The 25,439-nt window shown below is 45.6% G+C and overlaps 2 protein-coding genes across 2 annotated transcripts in view; one reads left to right on the top strand and one right to left on the bottom strand.

Moving 5' to 3' along the window:
* fa2h (fatty acid 2-hydroxylase) overlaps window positions 1-15,757 on the bottom strand; it is a 26,137-nt gene extending 10,380 nt beyond the window's left edge. Inside the window, exons 1-2 of the mRNA XM_027017193.3 lie at window positions 15,384-15,757; window positions 55-153 (exon numbers count right to left, since the gene is read on the bottom strand). Coding sequence (XP_026872994.1) covers window positions 55-153; window positions 15,384-15,659 — 375 coding nt within the window. The 5' untranslated portion in view covers window positions 15,660-15,757. The remainder of the gene's footprint in view (window positions 1-54; window positions 154-15,383) is intronic.
* Window positions 15,758-20,663: 4,906 nt separating this feature from the next.
* LOC145651623 (uncharacterized) lies at window positions 20,664-25,216 on the top strand. The gene is made up of 3 exons (XM_081698454.1): window positions 20,664-22,387; window positions 23,488-23,711; window positions 24,237-25,216. The coding sequence occupies exons 1-3, from the start codon at window positions 22,370-22,372 to the stop codon at window positions 24,349-24,351; spliced, it is 357 nt and encodes a 118-aa protein (XP_081554580.1). The 5' UTR covers window positions 20,664-22,369; the 3' UTR covers window positions 24,352-25,216.
* The last annotated feature ends 223 nt before the right edge of the window (window positions 25,217-25,439 follow it).

Here is a 25,439-nt window from a genome sequence, read left to right as displayed (position 1 = left end):
ATACACACTTTCTCTCACACAATCACATAAACGCACGTGCACTGTCTCTCTTACTGTTTCATCGTCAACTTTGCTGCATTTGCTGATGGCAGAATCTTCCTCTTCTGTGTCGGTGGGATCTTGTCTGTTTCCCCTCTGTCTTAATGTCTGTAACTAAAACACACACACACACACACACACACAATCAGAAAGTTGACACGTATTCTTACACATCAGTCATGTGTTTCTTTTTTTTCATTGAGCTTTCAGGTGGCTGCATCACTTTACAAAGTCCACACTTCTGTGCACACACTCACTTTATGTTTCTCTTGGCGAGAAGATCAGATGAACGCATTTCGGTAGAGGCCGCATGTTCTCAGAAGCACTTTATACAGCAGATGTACAGGCCCCTCACAGCACAGGTGCAGGCTAGCGGTCGACCGATACATCAGCCGGTCCATTAAGTGGGACGATTAATGCCATTTTGAGATAATCGGCATCGGTTGATGCCTGTGCTCACGAGGCTGATAACCAAAAAAGACACGTGCATGTGTTTGTGTGTATGCGTGCGTCTCTCTCACTGTGTTTACACCATCAGTCATCTGAACACCATGAAGGACAGAATCTCCGCTCCATCACATTATACCGCAAAGGGAAGCGCCTAGCCGACGACCCCTGAGCAGAGGTCGCAAGGTTGAGGCTTGTGTGAAGCGCTGATGCAGTCCCAATAAGACATGCGTCATCTTATCCGTCTTCTCGAGTCACTCGGGAGATGATATGAGTAAGCTGTGCAAACTAAATTATCATTTTTTCCTTCATTTGTTTGACCACTTAGATTGGCTACTTGGCTTGTAGAGTGTCATTAAACCTTAACAAACACAAATATGTGCATCGGGACAGTTTTGGGAAGGTGGAGAGAAAGTTTGAGCCCTATACTAGAAATCATGCACCCTGCTGGTGTTTACTGCCTGTGGACATCCAATAAGCTGATATGTTCAGTTATCTAAAATTAGTGCACTGCAGACAGGTGTACAGACAGTGCAGTCAACAACTAAAAGAAATATATACAGTTAATCAAACGTTCACTTAAGTTCAGCAATTATTTCATCAGTCGTGATATCGGCCACCCTGCTCTCTCAACATGGGTCCTGGTTCTCCTGCTCCGGTCTGCATGTGGTGGTGTGTGTACGTGGCACTGATCCACTCTGCCCTTCATAGGTCACTAGTTGAGTCCCACAGGTGAAAACAGGTGATGTATTAATTGGGTTCTTTACAGCAACACTCCACTTTTAACTTAATAGGTGATTAACCCTGCCCCATCACACTTACACCAACCACACGCACACACACACCCTCTCCATGCGTCTTAGTCAAGACCACCAGTGTCAGTGAACCTGCTGAGTATGTGTCATATTTCACTAAAAGCCTGTTAATGGAGGTGGAAATTCAGTATGAATGGGCGTGGCTTTCATGGGGAATAGGCGTCGTTTTTGTGTCCTGCTTTAGTCAGTGGAAAATGGCCACTAGCAGGAATCTGCTCACATCTCTGTTCACACCACCATCTGTGGCCCAAGACTCTGCTCTCATTCTCGTTTGGGTCACTACTTGCCTTCACGCACTCTCAGTAGCTGCGCTTATTACCTCATCAACTTCCTCTGGGTTTGTTTGTTGTTGAACATGGTCGAACATGGTCATGAAAAGCAGAAAACAAACTGGATATACCTGATACGTGCACACACACACACAGAAATAAAATACGCGAATGACAATTAAGCCGGCTCCCACGGGGGAGCTTATAGAAACAAACAAATGTAGTTATAGGAACTGTCTCTATCCACGCTGTGTGTTCACAGAAAGCCTGGACACCAGCTTGTATCGAAAGAGCATAAACATTGGTCTTCATTATCCAGCCCAGCAGAGGGGCAGCTTAAACCAGTAGCGCCACCGCAAAGAAGCTGTCGTCAGGAAACAACCTCCCCAGTACACAACAAGGGCGTGCGATGGTTAGTGCACAAAAAGCAAACCTCGTCACACATTTATGACTCACAGACTCACAGAAAAAGAATAAAAAGTTATGTGCAAACAAACATCCACCAGCCAGCCTGTCAGTGGACTGAATTTTTTGTTTTTTAGTATTTCAGATTTTTCTGGAAATAGACATGTTTCCCAAACATCTTAATCTAATCTTACACGTCTGAGAGATATCACATTAATAAGTGAAAGGTGGTTACAATGTTTCTAGTTTCTCTAATGACCTTAGGTCACCATGCTTGTGAGAGGTCCACTATGTGCCAGCGTGCTACACACCAGCATCTCTTCCCATCACTGGTTTACTTCCCAGTATAAACCACAGAACCTTTTGTTTGACATATTATATAAATATAATAAATATTTCACATGACACGATCACCTTGGAATCCAGTTAGTGTCACAAATGTCTCCTACCCAAGACTCCTTAGTCAGCTATTAGTTCATAGAATGTACATGTATGCATGTATATATGTACGCATGCATGCGCGTGCGTGCGTGTGTGAGAGAGTATGTGCGCGTGCACGCGGGTGCGCTTGTGTGCGCATGTGTTTGTAGTCAGAGGAAAGTGTGTCTGCCTGTTTGTGTTCGTGTGTCATGAGAAGTTAGAAGCGGTTTGTCCTTTCTGTGCAAAGCACGACAGAAGCCTGGTGGCAGCAGCATGGATAGGCGCAAAGGTCAAACCAACAGGCTTCACAGGCCCGACCTGAGTCCAGCAGACACACCCCCCAGAGCCCAGGACAGGGAATGCAGAACCTCACCGTGTCCTGTTATGTGCAGTCTGTGTAGTACTGATCCCCACCTAATAACCTGAGCACCTCCGACAAACACCTCATTTCTTAAGACTGAAGTTAAAAGTAGCTTTATTCATTTTGTCTCCTTTGCTATCCATGGATGAGAGGAGGATGGGTCCCTTTCAGGTTCCTTCCTCCTGCTCTCTGGGAGTTTTTCCTTGCCATCGTCCCCTGGCTGTTCTCATTAGAGGCCCTGGGCTGCATTCAATGTACACACGATCTCCGTATAGCTGCTCTGTGACCACATGCCCCAAAAACCACTATACAGACACAATTCAACTGAACTGAGCTCTGTGGAAGTGAGCACGCCGTAGTACTGGTTCTGGTGCCGACCTGGCATTCCACATGAAATGCATTCCTTTCGCAGGCATTTCCAAAACAATCTGAAGAATTGATCCACCATGCTGAGTGAATGAGTGCTACACAGGACCCAAGTGTGCACATGATGTCTCCAGGCCAGAGGTCAATCAACCACCATGCATTCCACGAGTTATGGCACCAATTCAGTTGAAGCTCGAGTGTAAACGCACACACACACACACACACACAGCGAGATCGAAACCCCCACAGCAACCAAATACTAAGCAAATTATGGGATGTTGGGCGTTCCCCTCCCTATTGGCCTGTCCCAGTCCTGCCCTGTTTCACCACTCACCCAGTAATCGATCTCACACTGCAGTCCCACCTACCCCTATCTACCCGTGTGCATACCACACACCCATAGTCAGCTTGCTCCCACAGCCCTGTCCGTCAAGACAATCACACAAAAATGATTAAAAGATTTCTTAACATCTAGTACACACCCAGGAACATACACTCACAGCCACATTATGCCCTGTATCTGCACTGTTAATTCTACAGTCCGTGTGTTGTCAGGATTTCTAATAAACCAATGCAGGAGAGTCTAAGCATCGAACTGTTTAAACGTTCTGTTTGTGGCGTGTGTAAATATATCTGACTTGCTGGAGAAGCATGGAGGCCTCAGTTGGAACTCGGGAGACCAGAGGGTCCTGCATGACAAACAGGTATGATCGAGGCTCGGCTACTTTGGCCTGCCTGGGGTCACGCCTGTGAGGCCAGGAGCCTTAGAGGCAGGTCGAAACCCAGCCAGTCTAGCGGGAGTGTGAACTTTACATAGATCAGTGACTGGAAGCCCACTCAACTGTTACCAGGCGAGTGTGACACCTCTGACCACAGGGGGCACTAGTCAGCACAGACAAGTGTCAGCGTAGTTGACCACTGTTTACAGTTAATACTACTCTACACAAACAATATTTCTTCTACTCATACCATTATTACTGCTATAAGTTAATTACTATCACTGTGACTATTAATACTAATAGTCACAATATTACTTCTACTAGTTATTACTACTAACACCACCACATTATTACTACTAATATCACTATTACTGCTCTGTGTGTGTGTGTGTGTGTGTGTGTGTGAGTGAGTGAGAGAGAGACTGCATGTTCTGAGCCTAGGGGGTGGGGGTCACAACAGTACCAATTTCTACTACCCCAATTAATCTCTGCTCCCAGGGTGCTTCCTGTGGAGTGGAGGTGTCTGGTGACACAAAACCAGAGAGTTAAAAGGAGAAAGGAGACTGGTAAACTCCCCTATTGTGTCTCCACACCACCTGTCACCTAGCAGGGGTGGAGAAGGTGGGGTTGGTTGTATTCACTGAGCCTGGGAGCACCATGTTCTAGTGTGTTCGGGGCTGTGAGGAGTGTGTGCTGAAGCAGGAGTGCAGTATGGCACAGGGCATGTAAATACCCAGAGTACCCACACTTTGCCATGCCGTTCACACGCTGGCAGCCATGACACAGAAGTGAAACTTGGAGAGAGAACAACCCTGACAAAAGGAGCACTCGAGAGAAGACGAACCACGGAACCAGAGAAGGTGTGGACGTAGATAACAGTGCGAGGCATGACTGTCTGCTGGACTCTGAACAATGAGGAACCAACGTTGACATTTAGGCCTGAAATCAGTCCCACACCCTCATAACCAACACTGACTGTGTAAATGTGCAAGGCTAGAAAGGACCCGTATTTCTGGTACAGTTAGCACATGAACCAGAGAGGGAGCGTTTCAGCTGGAAACAAACACGGCCCCAGATGCTTTACCTGGTTCAGGGGCCCGGGTCAACAGTGCCGTTGAACCTGCGCATAAAAACTGACTGTGCAACTGACTTGCTGGACGGTTCACAACAAACATCTGAATAAAACAAAGCAACGTAGTGATGTTGGGTAACGAACTGTCAGCTCTGAGCCCCATGTGGAGTAACACAGGTCAGTTCGGGTCAGTACACGGGTCAGTGGTGTAAGAGTGGCATGATTGGCTGAGAGTTTCTCCTACTGGACAACAGCAGAGAGAGAGAGAGAAGACAAAGAAAAGAAAGAAAGAGAGAGAACAAAAGGCATGAGAGAAGAGGAGGGAGCTGAGTGCAGCCTGGCACAGCAGGGACAGGCTAGGGGTGTGTGTGTGTGTGTAAGAGAGAGGCTCGTGCTGCTAAGGGCAGTGGGACTGTTATGGTGTCAGGGCTGTGTTTATGGTAATAGTGGTGCGATGCTGGTCTACGTGAGTTCACTGGAAAGCCCCGCCCCTTCCGTTCCATTCCCACACCCGACACGCCCTCAACACACTTGCTCCTGAAGAATGGTCTAAATGAGTCACAGTTCTCAAACTCCGCCTCTGGAGAGCAGCTACCATCCCGCACATAGATTTCCTCGAAACATCACTCTGATGCCCAAAATACTCTGAACCCCTTTGAACTGTTTTCATCATCAAAACAGTAAATACAGCTTGGATTCTCTCTCTGCGCAGAAGGCTTCCAGTACGACCTCCAGATGAAAGCCTCTTGCCAAAACCCCAAAAACAAGAATGCCCACGACCTTCTCGGTTTGAAAAGGTAAAAACAACAACAACAACAACACCCCCTCCCCTGAAAGCCCAACCAGCAGCATAACTGGCAGGTATCTGGACAGACACCACAATCAGCAGTTTATGGCTGAAGAGGAGAGATTGTTTTGGGAAGCGTTACCCTCCCTCAAATCCTCACCCAGTCTTCCACATGCTGTCGGAGAGCGCGAGAGAGAGAGAGAGCGAGAGAGAGAGAGAAGCAGTGCCCTTTGTACTTTTCTCAGACCCTCCAACCAGAAAAACGTGCTGTGCAGCATGGCGCATGTCCCCGTCAGATTCATGCCTGCGAGGCTCAGAGAGTCCAAAGCAGCACGATGGCCTGGAATGTGGCAGCTGTTACGTACATGTGGGAGGGGTGTGCTACTGTGTGCTGCCATTGTGCATCCACATGAGCGCGGTGCCAACACTCTGCTGGCGTGAACGTGCCAGCTTCCGCGGCCGAGTACACGAGTGCGACGTGCCACAGAGAAGGCGGCAGGCCGCGCGTCGGCGGGACGGGTTTCTGTCTAACCAGAAAAGTCAGTGCACGGGTCAAGGTTCACTGTGATGTTGGCAGAATATGCAAGCGCGGTGACACAGCTGATAAAGAGCTGGAGAGATTTGATGATCTCCGTTTGGAATCTGTGAAGTACGCAAACGGAAAAACCCATCAGTTACCCATGAGCCTGAAAGCTTTCAACACACACAAACTCCTTCCAGATCTTTTTAGCATCATACAATCAGTTCATTTTGTCAGTTTGGGCATAAACTGAAAGTTTTAATCACATTATATTTATTTTAGAACAATTTCCTTCATTTATAATCACACACACACACACACACACACACACACACACACACACACACACACACCATTAGATTTGTGACAACCGCGTGAGGTCTGATTGAGACGTTCTCAAGCACTGACACGGCCCACAGCCTATCTGCGCTTGCTGAGATTTCGGGAGCCAGTCCTCCATGTGCCGCTACCTGCTTCCCTGCCGTTTCCAAACCTGCTGCTCACGTGACCCACAAGAGTTCATCTGTGCCGATGTTTAAGCCTTATCACGCTCGGCACAGGACACGTGGTAGCAGACAAACTGATAAAGAAGACAGAGGAAGAGCACAAAGTAATAATTAAAAAAAAACAAACAAAACATTAGCCTTTAGCCCGTTACTGTACAACCACTGATACCGTGCTCCTGGATCTTGGCCTGGAGTCATTTAAAACTTGGCTCATGCACTGTGAATAGTGCGAGATCACCTGCCTTACGTCGGCTCTGGAAATAATCCCCGTCCTACAGATCATGCAGGTGGAGAAATGAATTATACCCCCTTCCCCACACACACACACACAAAGTCACTATATTATATAATATTAAATGATTTCTAATTCAGAATGTGATGATTGATGATTTTCATATGACTGATTGCATTCTATCGTGAAATGCAGGACAATTACGAGACTCTTCTCCGTCCCACCTCCCAGTCGCTGGAACGAATTTCCGCTGGCTGTCCAGACAGAAGAGTCCCTTGCAGTCTTCAAACACAGACTGAAGACCCGTCTATTTGTGGAATATTTAAGTGACCACTGATCCTGCTCCTATGTTGACCAACTAAAGCTCTAGTACCTATTGTACAGTATTATTATTGTACTTATTGTCTGCTATAGAGTTTCACACCTCAAAGCATCAGCAGTGATCCCTGTATTTTTAGAGTATTCTGCTAAATGCCACAAATGTAAATGCAAATTAAATGTATACAAATTATTTCATGAAGCTAGTTGCAATAAAGTTAATATAGAAGTTTTAAATATTGAAATACCAGCAGCCAGTACTGTTGTAGGTGTTCTGCTATATTACGCAACTGGGTAGTCATGCATTCCATGACAAATTCAGCACCAAGATCATTTTGAATGCGAAGTGGTTGCTTCTCTGAATACCATCCAAATGTCTTTCATGTGTGCCTCTAAAATACATCAGATCAGCAGAGATGGCTTGAGCTGTATGTGAGGAGCAAAAGAACTGATCTCAGGTCAGCCCTGGGCAGGGGAAGAAACTATGGGGTTAGAAGTTAGCCAAAAGGCGGAGCAGCGCAAGTCGCTACTGCGCAAACAGGGATGTTAAAGATGAGCAGCTGGTCTAACCTACACAGCCACTCCAAGTGCGCTACCTTTCTTTCCATTTCCATTACATCAGTTGGTAGTACTGCAGGGCAGGGCTTTCTGCACACTGTACCAATGCAGTCACAATGCAGAATCCAAAAAGGACAGGGAAGCAGAGCGAAAGATGGGTCTTGAGAGAGAGAGAGAGAGAGAGAGAGAGAGAGAGAGAGAGAGAGGTCTTATGAGGTACAGCATGGCAGTTGTCAGGTGTGGTCAGATTATGAAAGCAGGTGAAAAACCAAAGATCCAGTTAAGCTTCAAACCATCTGCAGTCCCAGATCCAACGACATGCCCTGGACTGGACTGGAACGTTTTCACAGGGAAACAGCGCAAAGGAAGCTTGCGTTTGTACTTCCTGCACGGACAATATGCACCACACACACCTTGTTCTTCTGCCTCAACTACGGTCTAGGTGCAAAAGTCAACCTGTGCATTCACAGATCTGTGATACAACAGTGTAGAAGACCAGGGATTGTGAGCAGTGCGGCAAGACAGAGACAGGGAGGGACTGCTATCTGTTATATTACACTGTTATTTATTTATTTATTTATTATAATATTATTATTATTACTAATATAATAATAATAATTATTATTATTATTATTATTATCATTATATTATTATTATTAATAATAATTATTGTTTATTTATTGTTTATTCATGGTTTATTATTTTTTACAGTTGTCTGTTATTACTATTATTTTGTAAACATTTTCAGTGTTTTGCCAATACTGTATTTTGTACAGTCATGCCAGTAACGTCATCTTGACGAGACAGTGAGAGATGCGCTCTCCACCCTCAACACAAAACCTCAGCAAACAACACGCAACTACAACCAAACGGCAGCAGGTGTCTGTGGCTTTGTAGAAGGCTGATGTGTTTCAGCGAGGCCTCTTAGGTTAAGGTAGGTTACTACTTCACACTGGTTTCAAACCTCTTTCTAACTGTTTCTAACAGTGGTTCTGCCGTTAGCTCAGAGATGCTGCCCCTGAGACCAACAGGTGAAGACCCAAAATGAACAGTAGCCAACTGTTACAGCTTTTAAATTATGAGGTGGTGATCTTAACTCCCAACAGCACATCAACAAGGAACTTAAAATATCTGACTTTATGAACTATATACACATACTATATCTCAATCATTGTCATTAAACTGTTAGTTTAACAGCTATCATCATTTCTGTGCAGTGATGTGGATACACGGATATTAAATCAGCTATAAATATCAAAACACACGTTCGGACAGACTGTGTGAATGTGGATGTTTTTACATGGTCTTCTTCCATTCTATGGGTGAGTGCTAAATCAACCTTCCACCGCTACCTCCGGGGCATCAGCCATCTGGCTAGAACATCCACAGGTGCCACAATGTGTAAGGATGGAACCCCATGTTGATGTTTTATACATCATCGTGCATTGTTGTACATTAATGCATACGCATTCACTGCTTTGTGAATATACTGAACACTATTCCTACATTTAAATATACAGAAACCTTTGAAACCATATATAAATACAATAATGCAGCACAACACAGTACTGACTTTAGAATCAAAACCCATTCCATTAAACACCTTTGTGTTAGTGCTGGGTCCCTCCCAGTTCCAACACACATAATTGATGACCAATTAATCATCAATCAGTCGTCCTGCTGAAGCAGTTGTGCCGGGGCAGACAGTGTTGGGTCAGACGTGGTTAGAGCTTCAGTGTTCTTGCCAAATGAACGCCTGGAGCAGATTCCAAAACAGGGCAGCTAGGCTGTTACAGCAACAGCATTGCAGGTCACCATGAGCCGGGGGGGTGCAGAGCAGTTATGCTCACCACTACCACCTCCTCCTGGGTCTGCACTCCCAGGAACCCCTTACACTCCAAACACCTCCTCCTGGGTCTACACTCCCAGGAACCCCTTACACTCCAAACACCTCCTCCTGGGTCTACACTCCCAGGAACCCCTTACACTCCAAACACCTCCTCCTGGGTCTACACTCCCAGGAACCCCTTACACTCCAAACACCCCCTCCTGGGTCTGCACTCCCAGGAACCCCTTACACTCCAAACACCTCCTCCTGGGTCTGCACTCCCAGGAACCCCTTACACTCCAAACACCTCCTCCTGGGTCTGCACTCCCAGGAACCCCTTACACTCCAAACACCTCCTCCTGGGTCTGCACTCCCAGGAACCCCTTACACTCCAAATACCTCCTCCTGGGTCTGCACTCCCAGGAACCCCTTACACTCCAAACACCTCCTCCTGGGTCTGCACTCCCAGGAACCCCTTACACTCCAAACACCCCCTCCTGGGTCTGCACTCCCAGGAACCCCTTACACTCCAAACACCCCCTCCTGGGTCTGCACTCCCAGGAACTCCTTACACTCCAAACACCTCCTCCTGGGCTTTCATTATTTACAGTTTTAAACAGATGCTTCATACTAGCCTCAAGGAATAATTCATAATACTTACTGAAAATAAATGATAATATTAATAACCTATTACTAAGCCTGGGAGTTGAGAGCCATTAAGAGCTGATCTTGGTGAGAGTGAACCCCTGTCAGACCACAGCAATGGACGCATGAAGAATACTTTCAATCATGAGGGGAAAAAAAAGATTGATTTCTTTCATTAACCTAACAGTCATGTTCTTTTAAAGTCAGTGTACTAGAATACAGAGCCAAAACAACAACCATTTCACTTTCATTATCAGGCAGCAGGAAGTTTGTTGCTTGAACCATGAGACCCAAGTTCTTTGCAGCAAGCTCATCCACTTCCTGCCACAAAGCCACCGCAGAACGAGCCAGGGGGTGCAGCTGACATACACACACACACCCCCGAGACTCCACCACACGCCTGCCCCACCACTCCGGACGCCGCCTGTGTTTTACCCAGCATGCTTTTCTCCGATGGGGGACCGCATTAGCTTGATGCAATTAGTGATGCAGCGGTGTTCAGGCTCCGCAGGGAGCGATAGAGAACCCGGCGGCTGTGTTTGTGGTGCGTGGCAATTAATCAGAGGTTTGGCTACACTGGTGCCACCGTCCCCTCTGATCACCAGCTTCATCAATTGCCCCTCACCCACCCCCATCTCTCTGGGGCTCTTTAGCCAGCAGTTCAGAGCACAGATGCACAGAGGGTTGAGAACAGAAAGGTTTCAGCAGCAACTTCCGGTCACCATAACAACCCAGCAGTATAAACAACATCTACATCACAGCAGGCCTGGTCTAGTGTCAGTCTTCAGCTATAGGGGATAGAAAGAAAGGTTATGTGGATGTTTTCTGAAGGGACTTGGGGTGGTTAGTCAGAGATCAAGTTCAGGAAGCCACCAGGGGACAGTGCCCATGCCCTTCCAAGGGACAAAAAACAAAAAAGGCCATTGAAAGAGGAATGAGACTCGTCTCCACGCAGAACAGGCATTCTGGAGAGAGCAGCTCAGGACCTCCGCCATTACACTCCCAGAATAGTCAGCCATCGCCAAAGCGACACACAGGAGGGCGAGTGTTCAGGAGTCACGCAAGCCTGCACGAGGGCTAGTGTTCACCCAGGATTTCACTGCTACTTCCTAGAACAGAAATAGTCCAATTCTCAGTTTTACCTTCAAATCTAGACGATATTACATGGCACTGACAGTTACAGGAATCAGGCTTTGGTATCCTGGAACCTCCCCGTAGTTCAACAGATTGCAGCTAGAATATTGGCTCACGAAAAATCTGGATGTAGATTAATGAACTGTTAAGGTCAAATGAATGAGTTAAAATATCCCCGCCCCCAGAAATCACGGGAAAGCCGTCTTCAGCTGACTGAGAGCAAGGTGCACTCACTGACTGTGCCAATTGTAGTCCACAATATTTTAATAAGGCATTATCAAGCCTGGGTTATTTCAGCCCTTATGGCTGAAACTATTATAGCAAATGTACTTCATAATGTGGTTGATGGACTGATATGATAACAATCCCTCATATAATTATGCAATATCTTTCCAATGAGTCATCACTTGAAAAGCGACTCAGTCATAGATGTTGTGCTTCTGCAGGGAAACAGAGAGAGAGAGAGAGAGAGAGAGATCACAAGATCACCCGTTTCAAAGAAACATGAATGGTGTGATTTACATCACACTGCCTGCTGCATTCAAATGTAGTTAGTGCCTTGACTCAGAACAGTTTACAAAAACCAACAACATTCACAACAGGCTCAGATGAAGGTTGTGTTAGCTGTATCCAAATACTAGGCTGAGAGCCAGAGCTCAGGTTCACTGGCCCCTGGGACGCCATCATATACGTACCATCGTAAGCTGCTCTGTGTGGGTTACTGTTAGGAGAGGAGCAGTTTCTGTTAGTGGTGGGCAGTTACTGTTAGTAGAAGGGCAGATTCTGTTAGGTAAGGAGCTGGGGGTGTAGGACACATTTTACCCTCCAGGGCTGCTCCTGTATGAACTGTGTGCCATTTTCCTCTAGAGTGAATGACAAACTATACAGCAATACGATTTGTCAAAATGACGGTCTGACACAATCGTTACTTCTGTTTACTCAGTGCGTGTTAGTTATCGAGGAATATGGACAGAGAGGTGAGACAGAGAAAAGCAAACAAAGGTGTAACTGAGAACATACTGCATGTGAGGTAAGCATTTGCCCTTTGACCTTCACGCACCATGAGAGGCGCTAAGCTACATTAACACCTCTGTTGCCCTTCCAGAACTGTGGTTACACGGTAACTCATATTAACAGCTATACGAGGTCAAAGGCACTGCAAAAATCTGTAAAAAGCTATTTGGTGCCATTGCCCTTCCAAGGACATCATCTCCAAGGAGAAGAATGAGACTCGATCATGCCAGTCACAGCTAACAATCGCAACCAGAGTACATCCCTGGTAATCAAGCAAAGAAAGGCTATTTTATTTATATATTCATACCTCAGAGGCTATTCAAACTGCTTCACAGAGGACAAAGATCAAATGAAATTAAAGAACAATGAAATAAGGAATTAAAAGAAAAAGAAGCACCCTGGAATAAAAGTGAACTTTACTTAGTTTTAATTCTGTGTCTGTCCATTTATCCATGCATCTATACGTCCATCTCTCCAGTTCCCTACCTCTCCATCTATGTATCTTTTTATCCTTTATGTCCTTCTCATTTTCCTATCCTTCCTCTCTTCACCATGTTCATCATCATCATCATCATCCTGTCTTGTGCATGGTCCCCTTGTAAGACTGGATTGATGACAGATTCACGGTAACGCAAACCAACAGCCGAAATCACATCACCCACTACAATAAAACACGAGTCTGTCTGGCTGCTTAATCAGAGACACCTGCTGCATTTGATTTGTGGAAACTTGTCCTGTTTTCTGGCGTTGATGGGTGTTCATGAGTGCCAGCACTATGACCGAATGGCTTAAACACATAACGACACCCTAGTTCTGCCCCTTTGCACAGTCACAGTCACATGACAGCACTCTGCACCACCCAAACACCTACTGTATCAGAGCACCAACCAAACACCACCTAAACACCTACTGTATCAGAGCACCAACCAAACACCACCTAAACACCTACTGTATCAGAGCACCAACCAAACACCACCTAAACACCTACTGTATCAGAGCACCAACCAAACACCACCTAAACACCTACTGTGTCAGAGCGCCAGCCAAACCTCCACTACACAGGGCCGAAGTTAAAACATGACCATACGACTTTTGTAAAGTTATCTGCTAACCGTTAAATGTTAGCAGATCAGCAAAAGCAGATCTGGAACATCAGGTCTGTGCCAGCACCAGAACTCCCACACCGGCGGCAGGGTCTCTGACGCTACACCGAAGAGTGGGTTTTGTTGCCACGACAACAGAACGCCCTCCCTGGCATTAGTGCGGGATGTTGAAACGCTCACTTCCGTAACTATTAGCCCATCAGTGCAATTCCTGTGAATAAGCCCATCTGTCTTTGAGAAGGGAAGAATCAATGGCTCTGAACAATGCAGCCCGTGTGGTCCGCTACCCGCCAGCTAGAGTCAGCAGCAGAAAGACAACAAGCAATGCAAGACTCCACTTGTGAAGTTGTGATATTTAACCAAAGCAGGTTAAAGGCCAAGACAGAAAAACACGTGCTACTGCATCCTGAGATTGAACACAAATAATAACCCCGCAGTCAAAGACAGGAATTTACATCTCTTCTCGCGCACGCGCGCGCACACACACACACACACACACACACACACACACACAGTATAATGATGCACCTTAAGTAGCTTAAAAGGCAGAAAGAATCCATAAGGCAGCTGGAGTACAAACCCCAGGGCTGTGTGCCACAGTGGGCTACAGAGTCCACAAAAGCATATTGTATGAGATACACAAAACAAGGGCAGCGATTTGTCAGAACAAACAATGAACAAGCAAAGAGCCACCAAGAACACCAGACTTGGGCCTGATTTAAATGTGATCTACATGATTCCCCCCTGCCACACACACACAAAAATGACATTATTTGATCCACATACATTTTATACTGCATCACTGGACAGTGATACTTAGAGGGTCAAACTACATTGTAAGTGGACTAAAACCACGGAAACTTGAAAAAGTGTTAAAATACGATGCAGGAGTACCTCCATTAACCAATAACAACGAGAAAGCCTGACCATACCAGCATTCTGTTATCTTATCAGATATAATAGACAAAGAGTGACCAAAGCAACTACTGACATTTTCAAAAAGCCTACGGAGTACAATGGAAAGCATTAATACAGTCCTTATTGTGTGGGCTGTGCTTGAATGTCTCAGCAGGGGCAGACGAGCTCGACCGGTCCACTGCGCGCGCGCGCGCCCTCGCTCAGAGAGAGCGAGAGCGAACGAGAGATGCACGCGCGCGCACACACACACACACACACACACACACACGTATTCAGGTAAGAAATTAACACCTCCCCTTTCGCTCGGGTATATATACTGGTAACCCAGTAATCTGGGTGATAGTGGTTTAACTGTTTTAAATAACCAAAACTAGTAAATATCTGAATTTTCATGAACGTGTGTATATGCAGAGCGCGTTCATATTCCGCTTAAAAACGAGCTCTCCCCAGTGGTAAGGTCCCTCCCCCGCCTGCCCCTCAGGTGAGCGGTACGCGCCGAGGCAGTCACGCACAAGTATCCCCGGGAAGCCTGTTTGCCTAACGAGGAACGCCCATACTCGCATCTACACACCTGCCGGAGTACGCGCAACGCCTCCGCAATCTGCGCAACGCTCGCACACACCTGCTGGAGTACGCGCAACAAGCAGCAACTTCTGCCGCTGCTTTTCAAAAGCGTTGTGAATTAAAGGAGGACCGTGATCCAATGCTCTAAACAGTTAAAACAAGTAACGAAAGTGAGACGAAGAAAATAACACGGTAACCTTTCGTTTCCCTTTAAGAAGCTGGTAGCGATTTCCTAAAATATATACATATACAGTCGAGCGTGTCTTCGCGTCTACCGAAACTTCCTCGTTTTGAACAGTGGCTACACTAAAGCCGAGCGCAGCGGTGAACCAGCAGCACACACCTCCGCGCGCTCGTCGGCTCCGTCCACCTCTCCGATGTAGTACTGCTCCAGCCAGCGGCGCGCGTTCCTGGAGTGCCGGTGCGGCGGCCCGTCCAGCGCCGCGCTGACGTTCCTTCCAGACCGCCGTAATATCAGAGTCTCGCCTCCCGGGTGCATGCGGAGGAACGCCGTCACATCATACACCCTCGTCCCCACCAACACCCAGCACGAGTCCTTAGTGCAGTGCCTCGCTACCTCGTTCTGTGAGAAGAGGCGAGGGGACACCGTGGGCGACATCGTTTAAATATCGGGGCGTCCGCGTAACTCGAGCTGGAGGATGGAAGGAGCCCCCGCTGACAGTCCAGCTACGCGCGAGCTGTCCTACTGGCGTCTGCCTGCGAGGCGCAAGGCTTAGCGACCAGCTCATTTCCATATCATGAATAATTCAGTATTCACAATAGCTGGGTGTGGCCTGGCCAAGGCACCTAGTGCTTTACGCGCAAACCGCAAAAAACAAGTCTCGCGGAGGGATTTTTATTTTTTAGATTTTAACAAGCCCGTCGGTCTTTAACTTATCTATTCACTAGTTCCTCAGAAGTATTGTTTGGTTGCTGCTTCAAAAACCGCCTCCATCACCCCCAGACTTCGGTTTTTGTGGCCTTGTAGGTTAAATGGCATAACTCACGTTTGCGCTCATATAACATATTATAACGGAAACCCGGGATCGCCGCGGCGGCACCAGCGCGCATTCGCACGTGTATCCGTTAATCGGTTAACTGCTCAATTTCCGTGTTTTAATGACTTCGTTTAGAGGCTGCGTGCCCGGGACACGAGCGCCCCCGTGGGCAAAACAAACTTGTCAACGATAAACCGGCAAAAGAAATAAAAAAGAAACATGAATTATGGTTTAAAACCATCAAACGTTGGTTAATTCCTCAAGACCTGGAGTGCGCCACGCTGAGAGCACCGTATGTGTGAGGAGCCGCCGGAATGGCGTGGAGACTATCATTTGTCCCAGGCTTCATGAAACGCTTTCTGAACGGAGTAACTGAAGTCGGCATTGTTTAAAAGTGGTAAATAATTCACCAGCTTGCATGTCAGTCTTCCTTTGGACAGGTAACAATTTCCCCTTTTTTTAATGAAGAGGGACTTTGTGGCTTCCTTTGCTCTCAGTGGGCTGCTGCGTAGCTTTGACGTTACAATTTGTCTTCAGTGGCACCTTTTGAAAAAACCGAGCCGTTTGATAACGGAAATGTGCCCCATATAGGACATGTTCTATTTTTCGAATATTTTTATATTACTTTTGACTATTGGCAAACTTATCGAGGTCTCAGAGACTTACTGACCCCAAGGATTTTTTCGGAGTATTTAAGAAATATTTGTCCAGTCTACATATTTATAGACTATTTCAGTAACACATCGGACTACAAAGTAACACAGGCATTCAGTAAATAGCGAAATAATTTTAAGATTGATTTTATGAGACAGTTCTAAAGTATGTCAGATACATTTTAAGATACATAATAACTACTTCTCTTTCTATCACTAGGTGAGTGTTTTGGGCATTGGATCTGATGTAATACTGAGTTTTTGTTCTATGCATTACATCGTCACATCTTTTGGGCTTTTGTGTAAATACAAATTTCAATAAAAGTGAACAACTAACGTCCCCCACTATACATGTTCCACAACAAATTATATTTACCTCACATAAATTACAATTTATACGTTGGCGCTCTGCTCATGGTGGACCTTGGCCGACTCTCCTTTAATCTGTGGGATCGTTTTTAGATCGGCTAACATTTAATCTGTCAACAAACATCAAACAAATAAAAGACTATCAGCATGTTTTTTTGTTTTTTTTTTTCCCGAGAGTGTTTCGGAGAACAGGTTCTGCAATACCTAGTCATCTTTTCATAACTGGTTAGACCACATTCTAGAGTGAATTGAGTTTCGCCTCCAGATGGCACTATTGCCCATCCATATCTAATCCATATATATCCATTTGTGATTGGAGTTATTTGCTAATGTTCGCTTGTGTGAGTGCGCATGAAAGGCTGTTTCTTCACTCCCTCATGCGCAACACAGGGCGTCTTTCATTGGTCTTGCATGCCCCCAGGCTTGGCCACGTGGCAGGAAAAGAAGGTTGACATCCCGTGGGACCTCCAGATCCAGACAGATGAGCAACTAGTGGGAAACCAAGCAGACATCGTGACAGCAGGCAAGATGCAGAAAACAGCAGTGCTAATAAATATAGAGTCCCGTGCGACGTAGGAAGAGGAGAAGGTGGCGCAACAACCAGGGACTGAAACAAGAAGGTCCTAGGAATGACAACGTCGAGCCACACACTCAAACTGCTCAGAGTGTGAGACACGAGTTTATTTGAATTCATATATGTAGTGAAATACATAAGGTTTCCAGAGAAACAGGATGTTTCAGACAGAGGTCCTTCATGAGTGCAAGCAAAGTGCTTCTGAATTAATAGGAGGGGGAAACTATATATGAAAATGTTTGTGTTTAAATCATAACATTCATTCCACTGGAGTCTAAAGTTCCTTGAGGATCAGTTATTTTTCTTTGAGTTTCCTAAATTCATAGCTGCCATAGCAACAACTGACAGACAGATGCCATTAATGCAGTGACAATTAGTATTAAATTGCTTTGCCACTGGAAATATCAAATCCTTCATTCTGATGGTCCGCAGGTGTTCAACAAACAGATCAGTAAGTCTTCTCTCGTTTTCTCCCATGTCAAACTATTTACATCTCCCACATACAGAAGATGACTCCCGCAGACAACTCGTCTCACTTGGCCGAGAGGCAGAACGTAAAGTGTGGCATGAATCTGCTTTGTTTTACGCCACCGGCATTCCTGCACCCTCTGCTGGATTTGAACTGCGGTAGCATTTCTCCATGGTGTTTTTTGTGGGCATTAAACGGTTTTGGCTTTAACTGGAGAAATCTCACCCATAACACCATTTACATTTACAGCATTTACACCAGCAGTTCTCGGGACGAAGCCATCCAGCAGAGAATCAGCAGACCTGGGTGGTTTGTACGGGCCTGTGCACATTTGAAAAGTACCTGTGCAGTCGTTTAGAAGCCTGTTTTTTAGTGCAGTTAGCTCAGTGGTTCAGGTACTTGACTAGTAATCAGAAGGTTGCTGGTTTAAGTCCCACCACTGCCAAGTTGCCACTGTTGGGCCCCTGAGTGAGACCCTTAACCCTCAATTGCTCAGGTTGTGTTCAGTCAGAATTGGAAGTCGCTTTGGATAAAAGTGTCAGTTAAACGCTGTAAATGAGATCATGGAATGATTTTCCAGTTCTAGGCTAAATAACCCCAGTGCAGTTTGGTGATTTTCATGCTCTAACACACCATTTTAGATTTTTTAAAATGAATCTTTATTAATCTAAGATTGTTAGCAAACTACCAGCTGCTAGTACTTAAGCACTGATTACTGTTGGCACCTTAGAAACATACATGCAAGCCTCTCCTCTCTTTTCCTCAAGAAAGGATGAGCCAGGAGGAAAATGAACAGAAAGAGAAGATAAGAGTCATACTGGGAGCTTTTGTTCTAAAAAGAAAAGTAAGCTCTGATTATTGACAGAACTCACATCCTGGAGTTGAGTAACAGTTCATAATGTAGTTGATTACCTGAGCCAGACAGATGAAAGCAGTGACTCAGTGGAGGGCAGACGAGGATGGAGAAGAAACACAGGTTGAGGGAGCCCCTTTATTCTGAAAAAAGCTCTCTCATTGTTCGCTCAGTGTGGTCTTTGGAATGTGATGATTTACATTTACGGCATTTAACGGATGCTCGTATCCAGAGTGACTTACAAAAGTGATTAGTGATTTGGCACATCCTAGATGAACGTGTTTGCTGTTAATATAGTAATTATTGGTGCTCAGGGAGAGAATACAGATGGTCTCTGGTGGCACTCAGTGAGCCAGGACAGAGGAAACAGGTTGATAAAAGACTTGGGCCCTTAAACAGAAAAAAACAGCATCCACTTCAGCTCCTGTACTTTCACTCTCATCCTGCGTACGGATGATGGTGGATTAGTACACAACAGCGGTGTGAAGGAGCAGCAGGAGCTCAGTGGTTAAGCTGCTTGGCTTGTAATCAGAAAGTTGCTGGTTCAAGTCCCACCACTGCCCAGGTGCCACTGTTGGGGCCCTGAGCAAGACCCTTAACCCTCAATTACTCAAATTGTGTTTAGTCAGAATTGTAAGTCACTCCTCCTGGGTCTGCACTCCCAGGAACCCCTTATATTCCAAACACCTCCTCCTGGGTCTGCACTCCCAGGAACCCCTTACACTCCAAACACCTCCTCCTGGGCTTTCATTATTTACAGTTTTAACTAGATGCTTCATACTAGCTTCAGTGGTGACCGAATAATTCATAATCATTTCCATAAATGTGAAATGTAGATGATATTTTCTGGTTCTCACGTAGGATGCAAATGCCCTCTAATTGGCAGACAGAGAACAGGTGCCTGGAGCACAGGTTAGTAGGACACCAGGATGGACATCCCTAAAAGGAGCAAACAGAAACCAGTTAAGCTTTGTACTGTTTTAAAGATAAGAAAACAATGCCTGTCACGTCCCGTCTCATTTTCATTTATTTTTTATGTTTACGGTGAGACATAATTATGTATATCAAAATTGTTCTGTTTAAATACAGACATTTTTAGAGATAACACTTGTTTATGTGGATTTTGGTTTAGAATAAGCCCAGCTTTGATTATGGGATGACAACAAATCAGACCAATATCCAATTTTCCCAGGCAGCATTTGGGACAACACAAAGGTCTGTCAGGTATTCATGGTTTAAAGATTATCCATGGTTGGAATGGGACTCCGGTTCTGTCGTACATGTTGAATGTCTGAGAAATTAAATTGGCTCTTGTTTTCTAATGGTAGGGATGGGGCTTTTATTATATCGAATGGTTTTAGTAACTGGAGAAAAGCAACTACTAAACTTAAATCACACAAAGAAACCACAGTTCAGCATGCCAACTTTGCCTCCTCTTATTCTGTATTCCATGACTTGCATTCAAAATACAAGGAATTTTTAAAAAATCCCAAAAAGCACTGCCAAAGTTATTAAATTGTTCAGATTTCAGACAGTGAATACCCATCAGAGGTAACACAGATGAGAACAGCAACCTCACACAACTTCCAGACTCATGGAGATGGTTCTGAACAACTCTCGCTGGCTTAAATTGCAAATCCAAATGGCTTGGACATGATATTCAGATCCATGATCCTTCAGATCGTGTCACACTGGTGAGCGCCAGAAACAGCAGGGCATATAAACCGTAAGGAAAAATCGGACAATGCAAATATGGAGGTTTTAATTGTTATATGTCACGTAGACGCTTTCGGTTCAAAATGTCCGAACGTTTTTAAGGTTTACATAACACACACTAAACAGATGCTGCACAACTAGCGGTGAAAAGATGCATCATGAGGCGATTCGTGAAGATGCAGAAACGTGACGACACGCATCGTGGCGATGGACTTTATGGCCTTGTTTGTTATGCTAATGCAGAAACATGACGACGTGCATCGTGGCGATGGACTTTATGGCCTTGTTTGTTATGCTAATGCAGAAACGTGACGACTTGCATCGTGGCGATGGACTTTATGGCCTTGTTTGTTATGCTAATGCAGAAACATGACGACGTGCATCGTGGCGATGGACTTTATGGCCTTGTTTGTTATGCTAATGCAGAAACGTGCCGACGTGCATCGTGGCGATGGACTTTATGGCCTTGTTTGTTATGCTAATGCAGAAACGTGACGACTTGCATCGTGGCGATGGACTTTATGACCTTGTTTGTTATGCTAATGCAGAAACATGACGACGTGCATCGTGGCGATGGACTTTATGGCCTTGTTTGTTATGCTAATGGAGAAACGTGGCGATGGACTTTATGGCCTTGTTTGTTATGCTAATGGAGAAACGTGCCGACGTGCATCGTGGCGATGGACTTTATGGCCTTGTTTGTTATGCTAATGCAGAAACGTGCCGACGTGCATAGTGGCGATGGACTTTATGGCCTTCTTTGTTATGCTAATGCAGAAACGTGCCGACGTGCATAGTGGCGATGGACTTTATGGCCTTCTTTGTTATGCTAATGCATAATCTAATGCAGTTGCATTTCTTGAACACCAGAGGTCGACCTATGGCGACGCTGTTACAATGGCACATGATACAATATCACGTAATATGTCGCGTCAAAGAGCATTCCAGGAGGGCAGGAGTCCAGAACAGTTTAGTGTTTGCTCTACTCATACACACCTAATAAACCCGGCAAGTGATTGATGACTTGAATCAGGTGTGTTTAGTTAATGTAGCTCTGGTAGCTCAGTGGAGAAGGTAACCTAGACCAGTCCAGTTTCAGGCCCCACGCCCAACTCGCATTCAGACATAATCAGACACAAAGTAAGTTGCTTTGCGGTGTCGAGCCCTGGTCTGAGGGCCCTGGACCAGTGTGATTTGGTGACTGACCGGCTTAAACGTACCCGATTCAAAGTTTTGCGCCACCGCTAAACTTTGGTGGACTGATGGTGACAGAAAGTGGCGCTGACTCTGATGTGTCCATTAGTGCAGTTTAATGAGCCAGACGGATCCCGCCGGGACGCCTCACACGCAGCCCTGCTGGAGCACCGTGGCTCGTCATCTGTATCATGTCGCCCGCCTTTGTCTCGCCTTCCCAGAGGGGGGGCTAAATTTAACCGGACGGGACAAAAGGCTGTTTCATCAATTCACGGAATATGACGGCGTAACAAGGCCGAAACGCGAGACTCCAGCGAGGCTGAGGAGGAGCGTTGTGAGGTCATGGCGAGGGGGCGGAGCTACGCGCTCAGGTAGGGAGGCGGGGTCACGGGCGCCCGCGCGTGGACGCGCGTTCGTCGGTATAAACGGAAGTTACAGTGGGGCGCGAGCCGCACACGACGGACGGGCAGCCGTTCCGCGCGAAGGAGAAAGAGGCGCGCGCCATGGCCACCGTTGTTCCCGTAAGTATGCTGGGATGCACAATATTATATCTTAGCACTGTTAATAGAACATTTATTACCCCTGTTATTGCTACAGCCGAAACTATTAGAATGGAGGTCATATTATTTCTGTTTTGGTGATAGATTTTATGATTGAAAACAGTTAAACAGTCCTATAACACTAAAGTAATAGACCTGTTATTATTTCAATGTAATAGTCCTGTTATTACTCTGACATGATAATCCTGTTATTACTCTGATGCAATAATCCTTTTATTACTCGGCACTCCTACACATGAACAAACGCTTCATGACTAAAATAAAATCTAATGAATCAGTAGTGCGTCTCAATTACAGTCTGTCACAGCCTGGTAATAGACTTAACCTGTAACCAGAATCTGATTCCATCTGAGATAAAACATTTAATTAAGCTTATTTTAAATGAGTGAGTTTAGTTTCAGCGGACCTTGGTGCTGCCTAAATTACGCACTTTTCAAGCTCCGTGGTGTGAACGATGCTCATTCCTGCTGATCAGGTGTCAAGTAAAATAATCTCTGTGAGTGTGTTGGTTGGGGTTGTGTGTGTGTTGGTGAGGGATTTTTGTTTCACAGGATGTAGGTAATTAATTGTCTTCCCTTCTGGCACTAAAGTCCCATTAGAGGGCTAAAGAAAAGTGTATCTAATGTGTAGGAGTTATTCTCTGATGTATAGGTCTAAGTCTAGGGGTCAGGGGTCAGCAGGGCATGGGGTACACTTGTTTTATTTAACATATAAGACTATTAACATGATGATTTAGGTTAGGTGGTGTGACCATTGTGTTCTCCTGTAAAGTTTAAACGAGACTTTTGGTTAAGGTACATGACTAGTAAGCAGAAGGTTGCCAGTTCATTCCCCCCCACACACACACACACACAATAGCCAAGTTGCCACTGTTGGGCCCCTGAGCAAGACCCTTAATCCTCAACTGCTCAAGATGTATTCAGACATAACTGTCTGATATAAAAGTCACTTTGGATTAAGGTGTCGGCTAAATGCTGTAAAATGTCAATATACGCCTCATCTGTGTTACAGTCTCTCTCTTCTATTAATTTAACTTTTTCGCACTTTGTGATTTGCCACAGTTTGCCTCCTGTTGCGGCAGCTGCACCCTGCAGCCCTGGCTTCTTTTCGGAAGAGGTCCTGGTGGAGGGTACATGTTGCTGACCTGCCATGGCCCCCGGGGGGCGCCGCGGCCCAGCCTGGCCTGCCGCACACCGCAGATGACCCTGAGGCAAATCTGTCACATGCTGCGCATCATGAGGCAGGTGCGCCGTAGAGAGGCAGCTACTGCTGCTGACAATGCCAGGTGGGTGTCACAGTCACGTTAGCCGCCAGCTCTCTGGGTTTGGATCCCAGAGCTGGGGGGATGCCACACGCTGCAGTGTGGTGTTTTTCCTCCTTCATCTCATGAGAGTATTTATGAACTCCTCTGTGAGATGTTGGGACAGTCTCCAAACAATAATGATGCCAACCTGAACAAAACTGCTGTAAAACCACTTGGAATTACTACATTTTTGTTGGTGTTTTCTAGTGGTAGAAGATCTACTTTGTTTACTTTTGCACATAAATATATAGGCAACTGTACACCAACATGACATCTGAGATGTCTGAAAGTTCCACTAATATGAAGGTTTGGACATTTTTTCATCCTTTGATAAAAAGAACTGTGCTCTCACATGTCAGTTTCAAATGGTCATGCAAATGTTAGAATATTTTCAATGGCTATTTTGTTATGACTAATTAGATATGCAGTGGTACTGTTATGCGGTCTGTGTGAGGGCGGAGTTCCTCTGAGTGTGTCTGACCTCTCTGCTCTCTCCCGGGTCTCCAGGAAGCAGGTTGCGGTGTCTGCGGTGCCCAGCTCACCTTCGAGCCAATCAGAGCGGCGCTGCCTGCTGTCCTGCCTCCGTCGCAGACACACCAGCAACGTGAAGAAAGTGAGCTAAGGCCGAACGCGAGCCCCGTTCCTCTTTGCAGACCTGCCGCACGTGCGTGGTTTGCACTTCCTCCACCTCGGGCCACTGCGGGCGGTGCAGTGGCTGCATGGTCTTCCCCTTCGTTGGATCTTTTTGTTTGGGAGGATGTTCCGAAACATCCCGGCTGAGAGGAAATTCCCACATGCTCTAAACATTGGGTGATGCCTTATATTCCTTCATTGGTTTACTCTGTCCCTGATTCCGACTGTCTCCCCTGCACTTTGGACAGATGTGGCCCTTTGGATTCATTCATCCAGCTCAAATATGAAATTTGCAAGGGGTTTTGTGACATATTTAAGCGAAACCTTCCAGTTCTGTGAGTTGCAAGTGCACTGAGTGTGTGGTGTAGAAACTAAATTTGTGGAATGTCCTTATCAGAAATGGAAATGGAGCACAGTTATTGTCTTAGTTGTTTGTTTCTTTGCCTGTTTGTTTGTGTTTGTTTGTGTGTTTGGCCTGCAGTCCACTGTTGTCTCTTTGAGAGTTGGAATAGAAACTTGGGGGCTGGTGTGCGTTACCATGCGTCACCATCATTAGCATTACCATAAAGCAACGCGCACTCCTGCCCTGAGCTTTGTGAAGCGAGCAGGCGTCCTCTCGATCTGAAGAGGAACTCACACAGCTGAAGTTGTCCAGTCCCCCGTCACGCTTAGTGTGTGTGGCAATGCAGTCTAAATAAAGACCATTTCATTCCGAGGATATTGGTTATATGCTGCAACTCGATCTGCATTCTCAAACTCATATTTTAGGTATGTACGTGTTTGCATTTATTTATTTAGCATTATTTATTCATTATTGTATTTTTCTTCTGTATTATGAATAAAAAAAAGTTTTGAAATGCATGAAATACTGGCCTTATTGGTTTGTACTACAGTGGCTGAATGGGTATTACTGTAGAAGTGTTGAAAAAGAGATTACAGTGATGAAATGTGTATTTCTGTCTGCTCCTAATGTAAAACACCCTCTCCAAAAGTGGCTTTTTGCAGTTGTTTAACCTAATTACCCCCAAATGATTCAAAGCCTATTTCTGAAAAACTCTTAACAATCTTCCTGACTCC

Source organism: Electrophorus electricus, chromosome 16 (assembly GCF_041902795.1).
Source record: "Electrophorus electricus isolate QZ-2024a chromosome 16, ASM4190279v1, whole genome shotgun sequence".
Taxonomy (NCBI): domain Eukaryota; kingdom Metazoa; phylum Chordata; class Actinopteri; order Gymnotiformes; family Gymnotidae; genus Electrophorus; species Electrophorus electricus.
This window is presented reverse-complemented; position numbering and strand designations above follow the sequence as displayed.

Bases quoted from the DNA above. Each gene is read 5' to 3' on its own strand.
- LOC145651623 (XM_081698454.1), top strand. The intron at 23,712-24,236 runs GTGGGTGTCACA...CCGGGTCTCCAG, and splicing joins ACTGCTGCTGACAATGCCAG to GAAGCAGGTTGCGGTGTCTG.